This window comes from Colossoma macropomum, unplaced genomic scaffold (assembly GCF_904425465.1).
Source record: "Colossoma macropomum unplaced genomic scaffold, Colossoma_macropomum, whole genome shotgun sequence".
NCBI classification, from domain to species: domain Eukaryota; kingdom Metazoa; phylum Chordata; class Actinopteri; order Characiformes; family Serrasalmidae; genus Colossoma; species Colossoma macropomum.
In genome coordinates this window covers 29,996,426-30,016,780 of record NW_023494794.1, presented here as the reverse complement: position 1 = coordinate 30,016,780, position 20,355 = coordinate 29,996,426, and the positions used below count along the sequence as shown (strand labels likewise).

The following is a 20,355-nucleotide window of genomic DNA, read 5'->3' as shown; positions in this document are numbered from 1 at the left end:
CGGGAGGAAGAGGGAGTGGCCAGGCTCCTCATTAATCGGCTCTGCCGTAGCCTCCGATCATGATGTTAGCATTAGCATGCTAACCACTCAGCGCTTTTTAAACACCCACATAGAGAGTATCCAGCAAGCGCAAAGCATCATGGGTGAGAGAGTTCAGAAAACCTTTTCATCTTCGACAGCCTCACACCTCGCGCACTTCCTGATCACCTGGCGAGTTCTCAAATTACCGGTAAAGTGCCAGAAGTTATTAGTAGCAATTAGCAGAAGTAGCTGGGGTGGCAACTGATTATCGATCCTGATGGGGAACAACACAACATACAAAATACAGGCCTAACAAACATGCTAACGTGGCTAACAGTGAACAGAAACTACACACTAAAGATGGTTCTTTAAGGGTTCTGCAGTAAAGGCAGTGGTTCTGAATATGCTTAAATGGTTCTTTGCATGGTGAAATGGCTCTTCAGATTGATGGAGAATGCGGCTCTATATAGAAGCTTTTTGAAAATGGTTCTATGTAGCACCAAAAAGTGTTCTTTTATTGCTAAAAGCTTGGCATCGGACACAATAGAAGAACCCTTTTTGGTTCCATTTTGAAAAAATCCACCAACCAAAAAATTCTCCATCAACCTGAAGAACCATTTCACCATGCAAAAAATGTTTAAGAACTCGTGGTTCTAAACAGAACCATCCCTTTGTTTAGAAAGGAACCCTTGAAGAACCAAGGAAGTGTGAGGAGGCAACAATTAGCATCATTTACACGACGCTAACTGGTGGCTCTGTTTGGCTAAACTATGCATTTAATATAGAACCAAGTTTGAGGAACACTGTTGGAGATACTGGAGAACCCTCTGAACGTCCACTGCAGGTGGTCAGAGGCAGCATGTGTGGAGATTAAGGCTGAACTTGTATTGATAAAGTAGGACAGTGAATCCACAACCAGCCAGCCTGGCTCTGTACAGCTCTTTCGTCAGTCAGGGTACGTTTACAGATCCACACTGCAAAATATGGTACCATCAAGTACAATTATCTCAAATATAGTCAATAAATCTAATATTCCTCCTGTTGAGATTGCTGTAAGCTTCATTTAAGATTATTTTCCCTATTAAGATTATTATCTCACTATATTGACAGTTTTGCTTGTTTTAAAAATTGTGCTTGAAACCAGCAAAATGATTTGCCAGTACAGTGAGAAACTTTTACTGAATAAAAATACCTAAAATAAGTAGATAATGTATAGAAATGGGAAATTTCAGATATATGGACTAGATTTAATTTAGCTATTTTTGCAGTGAATTGAAACAGGTTACTCTTTTTAGCCAATCAGATGCAAACGTCTGGACCAGGTATCGTCCATGGATGACCTGGTTAAGTTGCTTTATCACTACGAATATCAGAATTGAGAGAAATGCTGAAAGAATTGGAAAAGAAATTATGAAATCTGCCCGTTTCCTGTTTGGACTTTAAGGAAAAGATCACATAACAAGAAGAAGTGAACTTGACATACGAAAAAAGGGCCTATCTGGATTAAAATTATTATTATTATTATTAATAATAATAATAATAATAATATTGTCACTGTCATAGACATTATACTCCCATCTCACCTTTTTAAACCATTTGAAAGCAGCATATTAACAGATGTTAAGAATCTGTACTTTCTCCTATAATTACCATTTCAAAGATACAAGCTATGTTTTTTTTGTTATTGAAATATATTTCCTTAAGGTGATAAACAATATGCATTTCTGAGTATATCCTGGAAATCATCAGTACTTAGAACAGCGACCAAATGCACGCCGATCGAAAAGAACCTAATAAGTCCTGTTTAAGTGAATTCGGTGCAGCACAGAGTGTGAAACGTTGAATAATAAGCATTGTGTTATAATTTTTCACAGCAGTTCTTCAGTGTGACACTACTGCATTGTCATGTTTTGTGAAAAACAGAATAATGGTCAGAAATTTAAACACTTAAGACCGGCTTCCTGAATGAATTAAGCCTATATTTAGACTTACAGTTTCAGGTGACTCACCACTAAAATCACTTTTTAGCCTTTAATCTCTGCATTACAGTCCTGATCTGCATGGATACTGTCCTACTTTGCTTAGTTGCTTTGAAATTATGGCACCTTATTTCAGTGTCTGAGTGTCTGCGGTTTAGAGCTGAGTTCTTTATGATTTCTTACAAAAGAAAAAACAAAACAACCACAAAAACGTCCGAGAACAGTCTGACTGTTTCAACAACAAATATACCAGCACATACTGACCCACATACACACACTGAGTTGTTCACAACAGGCCCTGTTAAAGCGATAGTTTGGCAAAAAATCTGATTTAGACAGCGCCCTCCCCCAAATCCCTCACTCATAGGTAGATGTTCAGCCAAGACATGTTTGGTGTCTTCTTTAGTTTTAGCCCTGGAGCCAGAGAACTTGTAGAGAGGAGAATTACCACTCTGTAATGTCTGGGTTTCTCAAACGCTAGAGGGCGCTACTGAGCAAGTGCAAAATGAATGGGTTAAGATGGAGCATTTTAGCAAAATCATAGTTTATAAATGCTGAAACATTTTTAATGTAAAAGAATTCATTCATTTCCTGATCAGCATAAAACATTTTAACACTGCTGTTATGTTTTTAAGAGCTTTTAAACTCGAGTTATAGGAGTTTAAAACGTCAGTGAGTGCAAACAGCCAATGAGCTGCTCCGCTCACCAACCAATCAGCACTCAGTAGCAGTAATGTTAGCGTCCTGCTGCCCAAAACCAGTTTTCTGTGGTAAAAATGAAACATACAGGTGAGATTTCTTTGCTTTTTTAGTGAAATCCATCCTTCAACTTTCTAAAACTAAAGGAAAGTTCTGGTTCAGTGATTAGAAACTATTTAACTTTTCATTTTTAGCTGTTTAGCTCCATTCACTCCCATTCACTGAGGACTCACTCGTGGGCGCCCTCTGCTGTTTTGCAGTCCTGTTTTTGATATAATGGTGGAAATAAGAAGAGGCCAGGCTCCTCATAAACCGGCTCTGGTGGAACTACGAGGCTAATGTAGCTAAACAGCAACAACAGAAGTTAGCATCATTAATGGAAGCTGCTACTGTTTTTAGCTATGCTAATGTTCTTTACTCCATGGTTGTAGATAGTCAGAAACCACAAAAGCGAGTTTCTTTGGCATGCAGGTGATGCTAAGGCCATTACTTGCTGGTTACATTAGCCCTGTAGCGCCACATTCCGACACTAAACATGTGAAACTGATCTTTGCCAAAACTACCGCCTTTAACGGGCGACCTTGTGCAGAGGTTTGCCACGAGTTGAGAGTGATGTCACTAGTGAGTCATTGGCCATTTAGCATTATAATGGAAGCAAGTGGAGAGGAATTAAGAGGCACGGCCGGGAGGAGGGGGTGGGAGCGGCATGAAGGTGATGAAGAGTCCGGCTTCACTCAGCCGGCACCATGTCTTTGTGGTGGCGCATGATGTGCTGGTTCTTCTCGGAGGGCCTCCGGAAGCCCTTGGAGCAGAACTGGCAGCGGTGCGGGTAGTCCTTGGTGTGGATGGAGATGACGTGTCTTTTGAAGCCAGAAGCATCTCCAGTGCTGTAATCACAGTACTGACACTGATAGACCCGCCGCTCTCGCGGCCCCTTCCCACCCACAACCTTTTTAATCATAGCCGCGCCACCTAGCGCTAGCTGCGCCGCACCTATAGTCCTCTTGGGGGCGATTTTCTCCTGCGACGGCACCGGCGGTGAAGGGGTTTGTATTGAAGGCTGCTGTTGCTGCTGTTGTGGTGGTGGCGGCTGTGGTTGTTGTGGCGATTGTGGTGGTGACTGTTGTTGTTGCTGTTCTTTAGTGTGGACCGACAGAATGTGGCGGCTAAGCACGAACGGATCTGCGATTTTAAAGTTGCAGTGGCGGCACTGGTGCATTTTCTTGGCCTTGTGGGACGCCGAGTGCTTTTTAAGCTCCGATGGACGATGGAAGCCCTTTCCGCACACCGCGCACTTGTGAGGGTAGTCTTTAGTGTGTACGGAGATGACGTGGCGCTTGAGGTCGCTGGAGTTCGAGCTGCGGTGCTCACAGTGGCCGCACTGGTGGTTGCCGCGGCCTTCCTCGTGCGTGGCGGAGTGCTGCGTTAGCTCGTCCTCCTCGCCGAAAGTCTGGCCGCAGCGCTCGCACCGGAACGGAAGCTCACGGCTGTGTTTCGTCTTCACATGCGTCTTCAGGTTGGACGAGTCGGCCGACTTGTAGTCGCAGTACATGCACGAGTAGGGCTTCTCGCCCGTGTGCGTGCGCATGTGCTTCTTGAGCTCCGACGGGTGTCTGAAACCCTTACCGCACTCCACGCAAATGTGCGGAAAGCTTTTGCTGTGGACGGCCAGCAGGTGGCGATTCAGCAAGCCCTGCTCCGCCGTCTCGTACTCGCAAAACTTGCACTTGTGCATTTTCGTGGTGGCGCCGGCAGGGGGCGGCGGAGAGGCGACGGACGCCGGAGGTTTCTGTTCGCGGTGGTGGTGCTGGAGCCGGTGGGAAAACAGCGCCGCCTGCTGGTGGAAGTCTTTCCCGCACGTCTCACACTCGAACGGCGCCTTGGTGCTGAGGGCGTGGACCTCCATGTGGTTGTGCAGGCTGGCCTTCTTGTTGGTGGTGAAGTCGCAGTCCGTGCACTGGTACTTCTTGCGGGTCAGGACGTCCTGGTGGTGGTTTCGGGTGTGGCGCTTCAGGAAACCGCGAGACTTGAACTTCTTGCCACACAGCATGCAGGGGTAGACGGTCAGCGGCTGACCGTACGGACCAATAATGATCGCTGGAAGAGATAATATGAAAAAAGGAAGAGGAACAAGATGAAGTAAAATGAAAAAGCATAATAATCATACCACTACTATTACTACTAATAATAGTAACAACAGCAATAACAATAATATAACCGGCTGTATTGATGTAGCACCTTTCATACATTAAAAAAAAAATATCAAGAAAAAATGCATATATATAGAACAAAATACTGTAAATGAAACAATGCACAATGAAAAAAAAGAAATTTACAGGCAAGTTTAAAGTGCTTCAGAGTAAAAAATTAAAATTAAAACATAGAAAACAAAAAAAAAGGAAAAAAGAGCAAAAGAAATGGAATAAAAATGCTAAAATGATAATAATTGGAAATATAAAGTCCAAATACGCAAAATAAAAAGGTTAAATAGGAGACTAAAGATAAAGTGGGTATGTGTTATTAAAATTAGCTTAATAAAGATGCCTTTCTAAAAATAAAATAAGGAAGAAATGCCTGTTTGTTAAAAGTGAAACTAAAGCGCTTTAAATTGAAAACAAAGCCATTAGTTAAACACGTTTTGATGCATACCTGTCTGCACCTGTCTTGGTTCCGCTCGTCTCCGGTTCTTTCCGTGCTGTCGGTTCAGTTTATCCAGAGCATCGGACTCGTCTATGTGCAGCAAAGCACTCGCAGCACCGTTTCTGTTCTCACAGCCCTCATGATCATCTGCTCCTACAACACAACACAAACTGCGTTACATTTATGACAGAAATGATGCAGTGAAATCAAGACTCCTCTATAATGTTCATATGATCCACACAGTCATTCTGACAGACTGTAATACACTACAGGAAGTGTAGGGGGCGATATGGCTTCTACTGTTTCATTTAAAAAGCTCTATAATGTTCATATGATCCACACCGTCACTCTGACAGACTGTAATACACTACAGGAAGTGTAGGGGGCGATATGGCTTCTACTGTTTCATTTAAAAAGCTCTATAATGTTCATATGATCCACACAGTCACTCTGACAGACTGTAATACAGGAAGTTATCTTTTAATGTGTATAATGTTTTATGTGATGTCATAAAAACCAATGCATTTACATATATCTGCCTATTTAGCCTACAGCAGTTTAGCCCCACCCACTCACACTGAAACTTACAAGGATGTATTCGCTCTCAAAAAACATGGCTCTTCAAGGTTTCTTTAGTAAAGGGAATGATTCTGTTTAGAACCATGAGTTCTATATGGAACCATCTGCATGCTTAATTGGTTCTCTGCATGGTGAAATGGTTCTTCAGATTGATGGAGAACGTGTTGTATATGGTTCTATATAGGACCAAAAAGGGTTCTTCTTGTTTGTAAAAATAGAAGATATATATGACGCTATACGGAACCCTTTTCAAAAATGTTCTATATAGAACCATATACTTCTGAAGCAGGCAATGTCCTGTGGGCAGCGTCCTCTGGCCACTGATGAAGGACTAGAGGATGACCAACACAAACTGTGCAGCAGCAGATGAGCTATCGTCTCTGACTTTACAAGGTAGGAGTGTCTAATAGAGTGGACAGTGAGTGGACACAGTGTTTAAAAACTCCAGCAGCACTGCTGTGTCTGATCCACTCACACCAGCACAACACACACTAACACACCACCACCATGTCAGTGTTACTGCAGTGCTGAGAATGTCCCACCGCCCAACTACCTGCTCTGTGAAGGTCCATGGGGGTCCTGACCACTGAAGAACAGGGTAACAAAGTATCAGAGAAACAGATGGACTACAGTCTGTAACTGTAGAACTACAGAGTGAAACTGTGTGGTCAGTGGAGCTGATAAAGTGGACAGTGGTAGGTGGTTTAATAAAGTGCTCAGTGAGTCCACACAAATTATTCTTTGATCCATTATAGACTGTGAAGCTCTCAATCCTGCATGAACTCGTATAAACGTGTACAGGATGTAGAGGAAACTCAGTTTGTGTGTGAGTGTCTGACCGTAGGCGGCGGCCCAGGCCACAGGCATGAAGTCCTTGCTGAGTGCGGTGCTGTCGTACGGCCGGTCGTGAGGAACTGGCTCCTCCCCACCGACGACCACCTCCATATACACCTCATCAGAGGGCTTAGAACTTCCTGATAAACACACACACATCATATAAACGTCAGACAGAGGAACTTCATCAAAAAGACACCTCTGTACACAGCTCAGCAGAAAGAGGGACCTCCTAAACGGTTTACCAGAACATTTATTCCACAGTTCCATTAAAACCAGGGAAACACAGCACGACAGAGCGAATCAGCCCATCTGAGTGAGGCACAATAGACGACAGCCAATCAGAACAGAGCTCATTTACATATCGGTCTCTTTAACGAAAACAGCCTGTTTAAGTGTAAGAGATGGAAACACTGAACAATGCAGGATATGAGCTCTTTAAAAATGCTTTATTGATACAGATACTGACTGACCATCACTCTGAGTGTGATGACCATCTCCCACAGACATGTACACCATTTTCTCCCTCAGTGGCCGGCCCACTGAGTCCGTCAGAGCCAGGGTCTCAGAGTCACCTTCACCTATATCCACCGGCTCACCTAAACAAGGAGAGAGAGAGAGAGAGAGAGAGAGAGAGAGAGAGAGAGAGAGAGAGAAACAGTTATGGACGCGTAACAGAAACAAGTTTATTGCATACAAGATGAACAAGACTGTTTCAGTGCCAAAACCAGCCAGGTGCTGCTTTCTGTCCTGAGCTTTGATCATTATGATCATTATGCCAGTCAAACCAGCGAATGACGTGAAGAGATCCTTGTTTTCCTCTCTACGGTCAGCCTGACTGAAGAGCTGAGGTTTGTTACTGTGGTCACTGAAGATCACCGCGCTGTAACGCCACCTGTTCAAAGCTGTGGTCGTGCTTTTAAATAAACCTTGTGGTTCTCAAGCCGGTCCTCAGGGACCCCAGACAGTCCATGTTTTTACTCCAACCCAACTCACAGTGACAGAGTGAAAATCTGGACCGTCTGAGGTCACAGAGGACCAGTCAGAGAACCACTGCTCAAAACGAGTCTCTCCCAGTGCAGAGTGAACCGTCTGCTGCTGTTGAAACTGACAACATGCTGGATAGAACAACCACATCCTTCTCAAAACCGCACTGCACCAAACTCGCACTGCACCAAACTCGCACTCCACCAAACTCGCACTGCACCAAAACTCGCACTGCACCAAACTCGCACTGCACCAAAACTCGCACTGCACCAAACTCGCACTCGCACTCCCCTAAACTCGCACTCCACCAAACTCGCACTGCACCAAAACTCGCACTCCACCAAACTCGCACTCGCACTCCCCTAAACTCGCACTCCACCAAAACTCGCACTGCACCAAACTCGCACTCCCCCAAAACTCGCACTGCACCAAAACTCGCACTGCACCAAAACTCGCACTGCACCAAAACTCGCACTCCCCCAAAACTCGCACTGCACCAAAACTCGCATTGCACCAAAACTCGCACTCCACCAAACTCGCACTCCACCAAACTCGCACTCGCACTCCACCAAACTCGCACTCCACAAAACTCGCACTCGCACTCCACAAAACTCACTCCACAAAACTCGCACTCCACCAAACTCGCACTGCACCAAACTCGCACTGCACCAAACTCGCACTCCACAAAACTCACACTCCACAAAACTCACACTCCACAAAACTCGCACTGCACCAAACTCGCACTGCACCAAACTCGCACTCCCCCCAAACTCGCACTCCACAAAACTCACACTCCACAAAACTCACACTCCACAAAACTCGCACTGCACCAAACTCGCACTGCACCAAACTCGCACTGCACCAAACTCGCACTGCACCAAACTCGCACTCCACAAAACTCACACTCCACAAAACTCACACTCCACAAAACTCGCACTGCACCAAACTCGCACTGCACCAAACTCGCACTCCACAAAACTCACACTCCACAAAACTCACACTCCACCAAACTCGCACTCGCACTCCACAAAACTCGCACTCCACCAAACTCACACTCCACAAAACTCACACTCCACCAAACTCGCATTCGCACTCCACAAAACTCGCACTCCACAAAACTCGCACTCCACCAAACTCACACTCCACAAAACTCACACTCCACCAAACTCGCATTCGCACTCCACAAAACTCGCACTCCACAAAACTCGCACTCCACCAAACTCGCACTCGCACTCCACAAAACTCGCACTCGCACTCCACAAAACTCGCACTCCACCAAACTCGCACTCCACCAAACTCGCACTGCACCAAACTCGCACTCCACAAAACTCACACTCCACACTCCACAAAACTCACACTCCACAAAACTCGCACTCCACAAAACTCGCACTGCACCAAACTCGCACTGCACCAAACTCACACTCCACAAAACTCACACTCCACACTCCACAAAACTCACACTCCACAAAACTCACACTCCACAAAACTCGCACTGCACCAAACTCGCACTGCACCAAACTCGCACTCCACAAAACTCACACTCCACAAAACTCACACTCCACAAAACTCACACTCCACCAAACTCGCACTCCACCAAACTCGCACTCGCACTCCACAAAACTCGCACTCGCACTCCACAAAACTCGCACTCCACCAAACTCGCACTCCACCAAACTCGCATTCGCACTCCACAAAACTCGCACTCCACCAAACTCGCACTCCACCAAACTCGCATTCGCACTCCACAAAACTCGCACTCCACCAAACTCGCACTCCACCAAACTCGCATTCGCACTCCACAAAACTCGCACTCCACCAAACTCGCACTCCACCAAACTCGCACTCCACCAAACTCGCACTCGCACTCCACCAAACTCGCACTCGCACTCCACAAAACTCGCACTCCACAAAACTTGCACTCCACCAAACTCACACTCACACTCCCCCAAAACTCACACTCACACCTCACCAAACTCGCACTCCCCTAAACTCACACTCCACCAAAACTCGCACTCCACCAAAACTCGCACTCACACTCCCCTAAACTCGCACTGCACCAAAACTCGCACTCCCCCAAAACTCGCACTGCACCAAAACTCGCACCGCACCAAAACTCGCACTCCCCCAAAACTCGCATTGCACCAAAACTCGCATTGCACCAAAACTCGCACTCCACCAAACTCGCACTCCACCAAACTCGCACTCCACCAAACTCACACTCCACCAAACTCGCACTCGCACTCCACAAAACTCACACTCCACAAAACTTGCACTCCACAAAACTCGCACTCCACAAAACTCACTCCACAAAACTCGCACTCCACCAAACTCGCACTGCACCAAACTCGCACTGCACCAAACTCGCACTCCACCAAACTCGCACTCCACCAAACTCGCACTGCACCAAACTCGCACTGCACCAAACTCGCACTCCACAAAACTCGCACTCCACCAAACTCGCACTCCACCAAACTCGCACTGCACCAAACTCGCACTCCCCCCAAACTCGCACTCCACCAAACTCGCACTCGCACTCCACAAAACTCACACTCCACCAAACTCGCATTCGCACTCCACAAAACTCGCACTCCACCAAACTCGCACTCCACCAAACTCGCACTCCACCAAACTCGCACTCCACCAAACTCGCACTCGCACTCCACCAAACTCGCACTCCACCAAACTCGCACTCCACAAAACTCGCACTCCACCAAACCCGCACTGCACCAAACTCGCACTGCACCAAACTCGCACTGCACCAAACTCGCACTCGCACTCCACCAAACTCGCACTGCACCAAACTCGCACTCGCACTCCACCAAACTCGCACTCCACCAAACTCGCACTCCACCAAACTCGCACTCCACCAAACTCGCACTCGCACTCCACCAAACTCGCACTCCACAAAACTCGCACTCCACCAAACCCGCACTGCACCAAACTCGCACTGCACCAAACTCGCACTCGCACTCCACCAAACTCGCACTCCACCAAACTCGCACTCGCACTCCACCAAACTCGCACTCCACAAAACTCGCACTCTACAAAACTCGCACTCTACAAAACTCGCACTCCACAAAACTCGCACTGCACCAAACTCGCACTGCACCAAACTCGCACTCGCACTCCACCAAACTCGCACTGCACCAAACTCGCACTCCACAAAACTCACACTCCACAAAACTCACACTCCACAAAACTCACACTCCACAAAACTCACACTCGCACTCCACCAAACTCGCACTCCACAAAACTCGCACTCCACAAAACTCGCACTCCACAAAACTCGCACTCGCACTCCACCAAACTCGCACTCCACCAAACTCGCACTCCACAAAACTCGCACTCCACCAAACTCGCACTCCACAAAACTCGCACTCCACAAAACTCGCACTCCACAAAACTCGCACTCCACAAAACTCGCACTCGCACTCCACAAAACTCGCACTCCACAAAACTCGCACTCCACCAAACTCGCACTGCACCAAACTCGCACTCCACCAAACTTGCACTCCACCAAACTCACACTCACACTCCCCCAAAACTCACACTCACACCTCACCAAACTCGCACTCCCCTAAACTCACACTCCACCAAAACTCGCACTCCACCAAAACTCGCACTCCACCAAAACTCGCACTCGCACTCCACCAAACTCGCACTCCACAAAAACTCGCACTCCACAAAAACTCGCACTCCACCAAACTCGCACTCCACCAAAACTCGCACTCCACAAAAACTCACACTCCTCCAAACTCGCACTCCACCAAAATTCGCACCCGCACTCCACCAAACTCGCACTCGCACTCCACCAAACTCGCACTCACACTCCACCAAACTCGCACTCCCCTAAACTCACACTCCACCAAAACTCGCACTCCACCAAAACCCGCAATCGCATTTCACCAAAATCACAGTCCATCCCACCAAAATCACTCTGCAGCCACACAAATTCTTTGTACCGCTCCACTCTGTGATTTTTTCAGCCATTATTATTTTCAGCACTGCCACTGAGAGTACGACGCTTTATAACAGCTGTATAGGCTGTGACGTTGTTACGTTAGCTGTGGTGAAGGTTACGCTAACAGCTGGTGAATTCTGACAAAAAGTAGAAAAGCTGTTTTCTAGTTATTCATGATGAATATCTGTGAATGTGAACATTGGTGAAAAATCTCAAAGGCATTTCTAGTGGCCTAAATGTGGAAAGCTGACCGGGGCAGTCGGCACTGTCGTGAAGTGTCACTGCAGTGAACTGATCTTGAAAAAAGAACTACTGCTTATAGAGCTTCATAAACAAAGCAGACCAAAGCAGTAAAACAGACACGGGCTCACCGAGGTCGTCCTCCCCAGAGTCGGCTTTGAAGATGTAAACTTTAATGACCTCCTGTCCGTCCTCGTCTTTCTCCACTTCCTGATCACCTAGCGCTCCTTCCACCGTCACTTCCTCTCCATCAGCAGAAACCATCTTCCCCGCCTCGTCCACTGGGGGGAGACAGAGAGCGAGAGACACTGAGTCACATTGAAACCTGAACGATATGAGGGTTTTGTGGGCAACACTGATACCAGACAGGTACCAGGACAGTGTGTCCACCTGTCGGCCATCTCTTGGCCACGCCCCCCGGGCAGTTCTTTCCAGTCATACAAGACTTTAAACGTAGAGAGACTTTTAAAACTGAAAATAAAAGCCATGATAACTTTCAAAAGCACATTTGAACTCAATAATAAAATCTGACAAAAACACAAATAATTTGCACCATTTGGTTCAAATAATGCACAACACGTATGATTTTCCAGCTTGTTCTGGCTGCTGCGCATATCTCCACTATCAGGGGGGCTTTTTCCACTTGCAGCTAAAACAGCAAGCTGATTGGCTCTTTTTATTGAAGGGTGGGGCTTTCCTCATAAACAGAGGACAGTTTCCATCCAGTGACCGTCTCCTCCTTCTCTCACTGGATCCTCTGAATTACGAGGTCGTTAAAAAATCAAAATCTAATGCTACAAACAAGATGAAAGTAAGTTTACTATTAAACTTCAACACTGTTATATTCCAACTCCAGCTACTCAAACTGCAGCCTGCAGTTTTGGTCCTTTTGGTGGGGTCAGTTCAGTGGGCAGCAGTGCTGACATGTTGCAAAACTCAGATTTCAGCTACTAAACGACCTCATAATTCAGGGGTTTGAACTAAACTAATATCAATAATGTTTCCCCATTAAAAACCTCCTGTGGTTCGGGCTTAGGCCTGATCTCAGTCTAGGAATCCAGATGCTGGTCACATGAATGAATGAATGAACTTTGCAGTCAATCACCAGGTAACCTCCTCAGGGTGGAGCGATGAGTGAGTAGGAATTAGTGAATGAACGAAAGAATGAATGAATGAATTCATTAATTAAAAATGTGTGAATGCATGGATGCATAAATGAATTAATGTATGGATTAAGTAACTAATTAATTATGAATAAGTGAATGAATGAATGAATGGATGTATAAATAAATGAATGATTAAATTGACTGAGTAACTAATTATTTGAGAATGAGTAAATGAATGGATGCGTAAATGAATGACTTTGTTAATATATAATAAAGAATGAGTGAATGAGTGAATGAATGGATGCATTAATGAATGAATGACTGAATGTCTCTTACAGGACATCATCAGATAATCGCCAGAAAATGGGGATGCAAGAGAGCAAGCTAGAGTGAACAAATGAACGAATGAGTGAAGTCCTGAATGAATGAGTAATCTCTGCAGGTCGGGGGCGTGGGAGTAAGAATGAGAGAATGAGTCTTGCAGCACATCACTGGTTAATCTCCACAGGATGGAAGTGTATGTGAGTATGAACGAGTGAGTGAGGAAATGAGTGAATGAATGAATATAGGAAATTACTATAGGAAATCATCAGGTACTCCCCGCAGGATTGGAGGTGTGTGAAGAAGAATGAGTGAACGAATGAATGAATCTTACAGGAAATCATCAGGTAATCTCCGCAGGTGTCCGAGTCGTTCTCTCTCTCCTCTACCAGCATGTCCTCAGTCATCTCCGCCATGGCAACGCCCTCCTCTTCCTCCTCCTCGCCCTCCAGAGACATCACGCACGTCTCCACGGCAACGCCCTCGTCGTCATCGGCGACCACGTCCTCCACGGCATCCTGGATGACGAGTTCATCTGAGGAGAACCCTCTCACAGCGTCGGCCTCCACGTCTCCGTCTCCGTCTCCATCACCGTCTCCCTCGGATACCAACACCGTCTCCTGCAGCTCCACCACGTACTCCTCTCCACACAGCCCCCCATCATCTGATACACAGACCACCAGAGACAGAAATCAGAGCAGAGGAGGAATAAGGACCGCGATCGGAAATATAAACACACACAGACGAAAGACAAAAAGGAATAAGGAAATGATCAGAAACACATTAAAGACAAAAACAAAGAAAGAAAAAGAATCAGCAGCAAAAAGAAGAAGAGCAAGAATTAGAGACAAAAATGTGAAACAAAGCTTTAAAAAGACAATAAAACACCTGCTAGAGATAAAATAAAAACAAAACAAGGAAAAGAAAGAAAGAAAGAAAGAGAGAAAGAAAGAAAGAGAAAGGGGGAACCTTTTGAAGGCCTTCCACAGGGTAGTAATATGCAGACTGCAGAGTGATATGGTGTATTTATGACCCTTGTCACTTCTTATGACCACTTCTTCAGTGGTCAGCACCCCCATGGACCCTCACAGAGCAGGTACTATTTGGGTGGTGGATCATTCTCAGCACTGCAGTAACACTGACGTGGTGGTGGTGTGTTAGTGTGTGTTGTGCTGGTCTGAGTGGATCAGATACAGCAGTGCTGCTGGAGTTTTTAAACACCTCAGTGTCACTGCTGGACTGAGAATAGTCCACCAACCAAAAATATCCAGCCAACAGCATCCTGTGGGCAGCGTCCTGTGACCACTGATGAAGGACTAGAGGATGACCAACACAAACTGTGCAGCAGCAGATGAGCTATCGTCTCTGACTTTACATCTGCAAGGTGGACTGACAAGGTAGGAGTGTCTAAGAGTGGACAGGGAGTGGACACAGTGTTTAAAAACTCCAGCAGCACTGCTGTGTCTGATCCACTCAGACCAGCACAACACACACTAACACACCACCACCATGTCAGTGTTACTGCAGTGCTGAGAATGATCCACCACCCAAATAGTACCTGCTCTGTGAGGGTCCATGGGGGTCCTGACCACTGAAGAACAGGGGGCTAACAAAGTATCAGAGAAACAGATGGACTACAGTCTGTAACTGTAGAACTACAAAGTGCACCTATATAGTAAGTAGAGCTGATAAAATGGACAGTGAGTGGAGAAACAAGGAGGTGGTCAGAATGATATATATATATATATATATGCTACGACAAAAGTATAAAATAAAACTGCTGACCAGTCGACTGATCCTGGAGACCGTACTGTACCTGAGCCATGGAGGATGATCTTCGGCTCTTGGGAACGGAGTGCAAGTCTCGCCACATCTTCATCCATCGTCCTTACTCTTCATTGGCCTCCCTAAAACCTAGACCAGCAAAATCGACCAATCAAAGAGCTGCTCCACACACAGACAGCCAATCAAAACAGACTTAGCAAAGCAAGACAAAGGCTGCATTTGAAACCTCATAAATGTCGCCTACCCACACAGCACTCTGAGGCTGATCGATAAACGCTACCTGCGCTAAGTTCCTCCATTACATATCCCATAATCCTGTGCGCCCACGCTGATGCAGTTAGAAAAAAAATCAGAAAACACCAAAACCGACACAGCGGACAACGCTGCCTTATAAGGCACTGACTCACGACAGCTGCCTTCAAATAGAAGCTGATGGACGCACACTAACCCAACACTCAGGACTACAACTAACGATTATTTCTAAAAATCAATAATTTTTAATTCAATAAAAATTGAATAATTCAACTAACGAATCTCTCTGTTCTGCCTTCTTCAGGTGCTCCCTCTCTTTGGAGTTCACATCATTCAAAATTCTGTCTGTCCAACAGAAAATCACTACAGAAATGAAAAAGTGGAAGCCATATCGCCCCCTACACTTCCTGTAGTGTATTACAGTCTGTCAGAGTGACTGTGTGGATCATATGAACATTATAGAGCTTTTTAAATGAAACAGTAGAAGCCACATCGCCCCCTACGCTTCCTGTAGTGTACTACAGTCTGTCAGAGTGACTGTGTGGATCATATGAACATTATAGAGCTTTTTACAATAGTTTTAAGAAGACTTTGGGCAGAAACATTTCTGATTGAGAAGCAGAAAAGAATACGAATCAGAACATGAACCGAACATTAATAATGCTTATTATTAATGCTGTAAACGTAGACGACTGTAGATCCAGTGAGGATGAGAGAACCTTCAGGTTTAGTGAAGTCCTGCCTAAAACAATGTTTAATGCATGTCGTTTTAATCTGCAATGCAAAATCTACACCGATGTTATTACGTTACTATGTCCCTGTGTTCCTAGGGCCCTATGTTCCCAGGGTTCTATGTTCCTAGGTCCCTGTGTTCCTAAAGCCCTACATTCCCAGGCCACTATGTTTCCAAAGCCCTATGTTCCCAGGGTTCTATGTTACCAGGGCCCTATGTTCCCAGGGTTCTATGTTACTATGTCCCTGTGTTCCTAAACCCCTATGTTCCTAAAGCCCTATGTTCCCAGGGTTCTATGTTACTAGGTCCCTGTGTTCCTAAAGCCCTATGTTCCCAGGGTTCTATGTTACTATGTCCCTGTGTTCCTAAAGCCCTATGTTCCCAGGGTTCTATGTTACTAGGTCCTTGTGTTCCTAAAGCCCTATGTTCCTAATGCCCTTTGTTCTCAAGGTTCTATGTTACTAGGTCCCTGGGTTCCTAAAGCCCTACGTTCCCAAGGTTCTTTGTTACCAGGGCCTTATGTTCCTAAAGCCCTATATTCCTAAAGCCCTGTGTTCCCAGGGCCCTATGTTCCTTAAGTCCCATGTTCCCAGGGTTCTACGTGCCCCCAGCTCTTTATTTGCTCATTAAATGTCTATAACCCAGGGCCTTGTGTTCCCTCTTTGTAACTTTGTTTCCAGAGTCCAATGTTCATGTCTTCATTATGATCTACAGTCGTCTGGGTTTAAATGTACTGATGCCATCACTGCCTAATGCTAAGCTCCCTCACTGACTCTTTAGCTAACCTGGGCAGCTCACTCCCTCGTTAACCTCTGACAGAGACTTTCTGAAACGAGGAGAAGCCGGTTTACGGGGTTAAATTTGAATGAGATCGTAACACTGTGCTGCTGCCCTTCCGCACACGTTTCCGTGACGTCCCTTATCTAGAACACCTGATTCAACTCAATATGGGGCGGTTCAGCCTCAGGTTTCCATTTCAGGTCATTCACTGTTCTTTAATTTTATTTGTTTACTTCTATTTAATTGATTAGCTGCTGTGTTATTCTGTGTTCCATTCCTCCAACAACATTTCACACGGTGCCCCTCCCCCTTCAAAAGCTCTTTCAGAAGCTCCTCCCACCTTCAAGACGCATCATTAGAAGGGGGTTTTCCCAGTCTTTAAAGAGGACAGTCTCACTCACTACAGCACCGCTGCGAGGAGAGTAGGCATGTTCACAACTGACACAGTGACAGTTACATTTCTCATTTCGGCTCTTAAAAAAGATGGTTCTTTAAGGGTTCTTTAGAAAAGCCAGTGGTTCTATTTAAAGCCATGAGTTCTTTATTGAACCATTTCATACTTACCATGTACGACACATTCTCCATCGATCTGAAGAACCATTTTACCATGCAAAGAACCATGTATGCATGAAATGGTTCAACAGAACTCACGGCTCTAAACAGAACCATTGAAGAACCATTTTTTAAGAGTGTACACTTTTAAAAAAGATGGTTCTTCAGTAAAGGAAATGGTTCCATGTGGAACCATACACACTCACAGAACCCCTTGCATGATTAAAGGCTTCTCTGCATCACAAAAGTGTTCTTCAGACTGATGGAGAAGGTGCTGTAGATGGTTCTATATATAACCTTTTTGTAAAGGGTTCTGTATAGCACACAAAAGGGTTCTTCAATTGTTACAAGCTTGACATAATAACAGCAGAACCCTTTCACAATGCAAAGAACCCTTTAATCATGCAAATGGTATGTGAGTGTTCATGGTTCTGAACAGAACCACTTTCTTCACTAAAGAACCCTTGAAGAACCATCTTTTTTAAGAGGGTCAGGTGTGCACAATGACGTGCAGAGCACTGAGGTATCCAGGACTGACTGGGATCCGCGGCACTACAACAATGCATTCCTAATGCATTACTGCACCAAAGTGCCAGACACGCTGCATGTGCTGCACCACAGCCGGGCCCAGAGGAACACGGGTTCCTCTTGAGAGCCTTGGTTCCTCTCGGCGCTTTCCTGACACGATGCCTCCCTCGGCAACCCCCATCAGGGGGGCTGCACCTGCATGACTGGACCAGCTGGGAGGGACAATGCAGCAGAGATCACTGTACAAACAACTGAACGGCCGATGCACCTCGCACGAGCTCAACTGAGCATGCACTGTAAAGCTTTGCTGCGCGAGCGCGGAACATGGCGCCTCTCCCTCCCTCACTGCTGCACAAAAAAACAAAAACCTTCCCGCGAGCGCCATTTTGAAAGGGGGGGGCGGTGGAGGAGGTGGTCGAGGAGAAGGCGGCGGGTGGGGGGTTACAATAGCGAAAGCGCGCGTGCACGCACGCTCACAACACATATGCATGCACACACTCATGCATGCATCCATCTACACACAAATGCATGCATGCACCCCCATTACTGTAACACAAGCAGTGTTCTTAAGCCAGCGCGCGCTTCTCAAAACACAGTGTTTTTTTTTTTTCATTAACTCTCTCTCTCCCTCAGACACATGCACACCCCTCCCCCCGCTTTTTCCGAGGCCTCGCGCGCGGCCTTCTCGAGGCCTGGGCCCCGTTTAGGCCTCGCGCCTGTTCTCCGCGCGCGTTACTGAGCCAGAAAAACACCGACGCCTGCCGTGCGAACCTCGCCGCATGCGCGAGCCCAAAGCGAGGCGCCTCGCGCCCGTTTCCTTACCCCGTGTTTCGGCGTGGGTGCGTGCGGCCTCCGTCTCGAGCCGCAGGCCGCTCGGGCTCTGCGCTGTGTTAGCGCGCGCAGGGAGGAGGAGGAGGAGGAGCGCGAGGCTGCAGAAGGAGAGAAAGAAACACAGAGAGAGAGAGAGAGACAGAGAGAGGGAGGGGGAGAGAAAGAGAGAGAGAGAAGCCTGCAGCTCAGCCAGCGCGAGCGCCCGCCGTCAGCGCACCACGTCACAGCGCGAGAGGAGCAGGAAAACACGGAAGGAGTCGGCGCGCGAGAGAGAGCACGGACACAAGGCCACGAGAGAGAGAGAGAGCAACAGTGAAGCTGCTAATGCTAATGGTGTAAAAAAGCAAAGCCAGTAAAGCGGTGCATAAAAAAGAGAGGCCGAAAAAGAGAAAAGCAGCTAACAGCTAAAATACAGACTGCAAAAATAAACACAATGAACAAACACGTTAAAAATACAAGCAGAAATTTGGGAGCAGGTTTGTTCAGTTTCAGTTTAAAGACACTTTGCATGGCTGCTTTACAGACAGGGCGAATACAGGGAAACGAGCGATACAGTAATGCTGCCAGTAAAAACCCATGTCAGAGTGTGACAGGTACACCACCACCCACTGCCATGGTTACACTACAGCCATTTCCATGGCTACGCTGCTCCCATTTCCATGGTTGTGCCACACTGGTTTCCATGGTTACATTAGACCCATTTCCATGGTTATGCCACACCAGTTTCCATGGTTACACTACACCCATTTTCATGGTTACGCCACACTCATTCCCTGGTTATGCCACACTGGTTTCCATGGTTACACTACGCCCATTTCCATGGTTATGCCACACCGGTTTCCATGGTTACACTACACCCATTTCCATGGTTACACTACACCCGTTTCCCTTGTTACACTACACCCATTTCCATGGTTACACTACACCCGTTTCCCTTGTTACACTACACCCATTTCCATGGTTACACTAATCCCATTTCCATGGTTACACTACACCCAATTCCGTGGTTACACTGCACCCATTTCCATGGTTACACTTAGGAATGCATTGATACTCAAACTGGTATTGGGCCTTTACTGTTTTACGATTTATTCACTCAAAAAAATTTACAGACACCAACATTCTGATAGCAGCTGATACTGTGTAACGTAAACCGAATGCAGTGAAGAGAATAGTGAGGTGTAAATTATTATGGTGGTTTATTAAATTGTCTGTGTAAATCAGGCTGTAGACAGACTGAACTATCATACCGCGAACATCAGCACCTGCTTGTAGCTTCAGTGCTCAGTGTTAGCAGTGTGTTTGCTCAGTACTCGGTTATTCTGAATGAATCGGCTTTATTGATAACGGTCCATAGACAGAGCATCTGTAGAGGCTGTGTTTCCCGTAGCAGGTCAGTCAGACGGAGCGTTTCGTACAGTGTTAGTATATAAGCCGTGGCTTTGTCTGAACATGATGGTCTATTCAAACGTACAGTGAGAGTCACCAAAGAACAAGATCACTAAAATCACAGTGTCTGTCTGGCTT

General features: G+C 46.3%; 1 protein-coding gene across 1 annotated transcript; it reads right to left on the bottom strand.

Annotated features, from left to right (window-relative positions):
• Positions 1-2,930: 2,930 nt before the first annotated feature.
• Positions 2,931-18,946, bottom strand: LOC118814907 (zinc finger Y-chromosomal protein 1). The gene is made up of 8 exons (XM_036580788.1): positions 18,820-18,946; positions 15,184-15,281; positions 13,702-14,031; positions 12,072-12,221; positions 7,226-7,351; positions 6,758-6,892; positions 5,349-5,492; positions 2,931-4,796 (listed from the first exon to the last, which is right to left on the bottom strand). The coding sequence occupies exons 2-8, from the start codon at positions 15,248-15,250 to the stop codon at positions 3,430-3,432; spliced, it is 2,319 nt and encodes a 772-aa protein (XP_036436681.1). The 5' UTR covers positions 15,251-15,281; positions 18,820-18,946; the 3' UTR covers positions 2,931-3,429.
• Between the last annotated feature and the right edge of the window lie 1,409 nt (positions 18,947-20,355).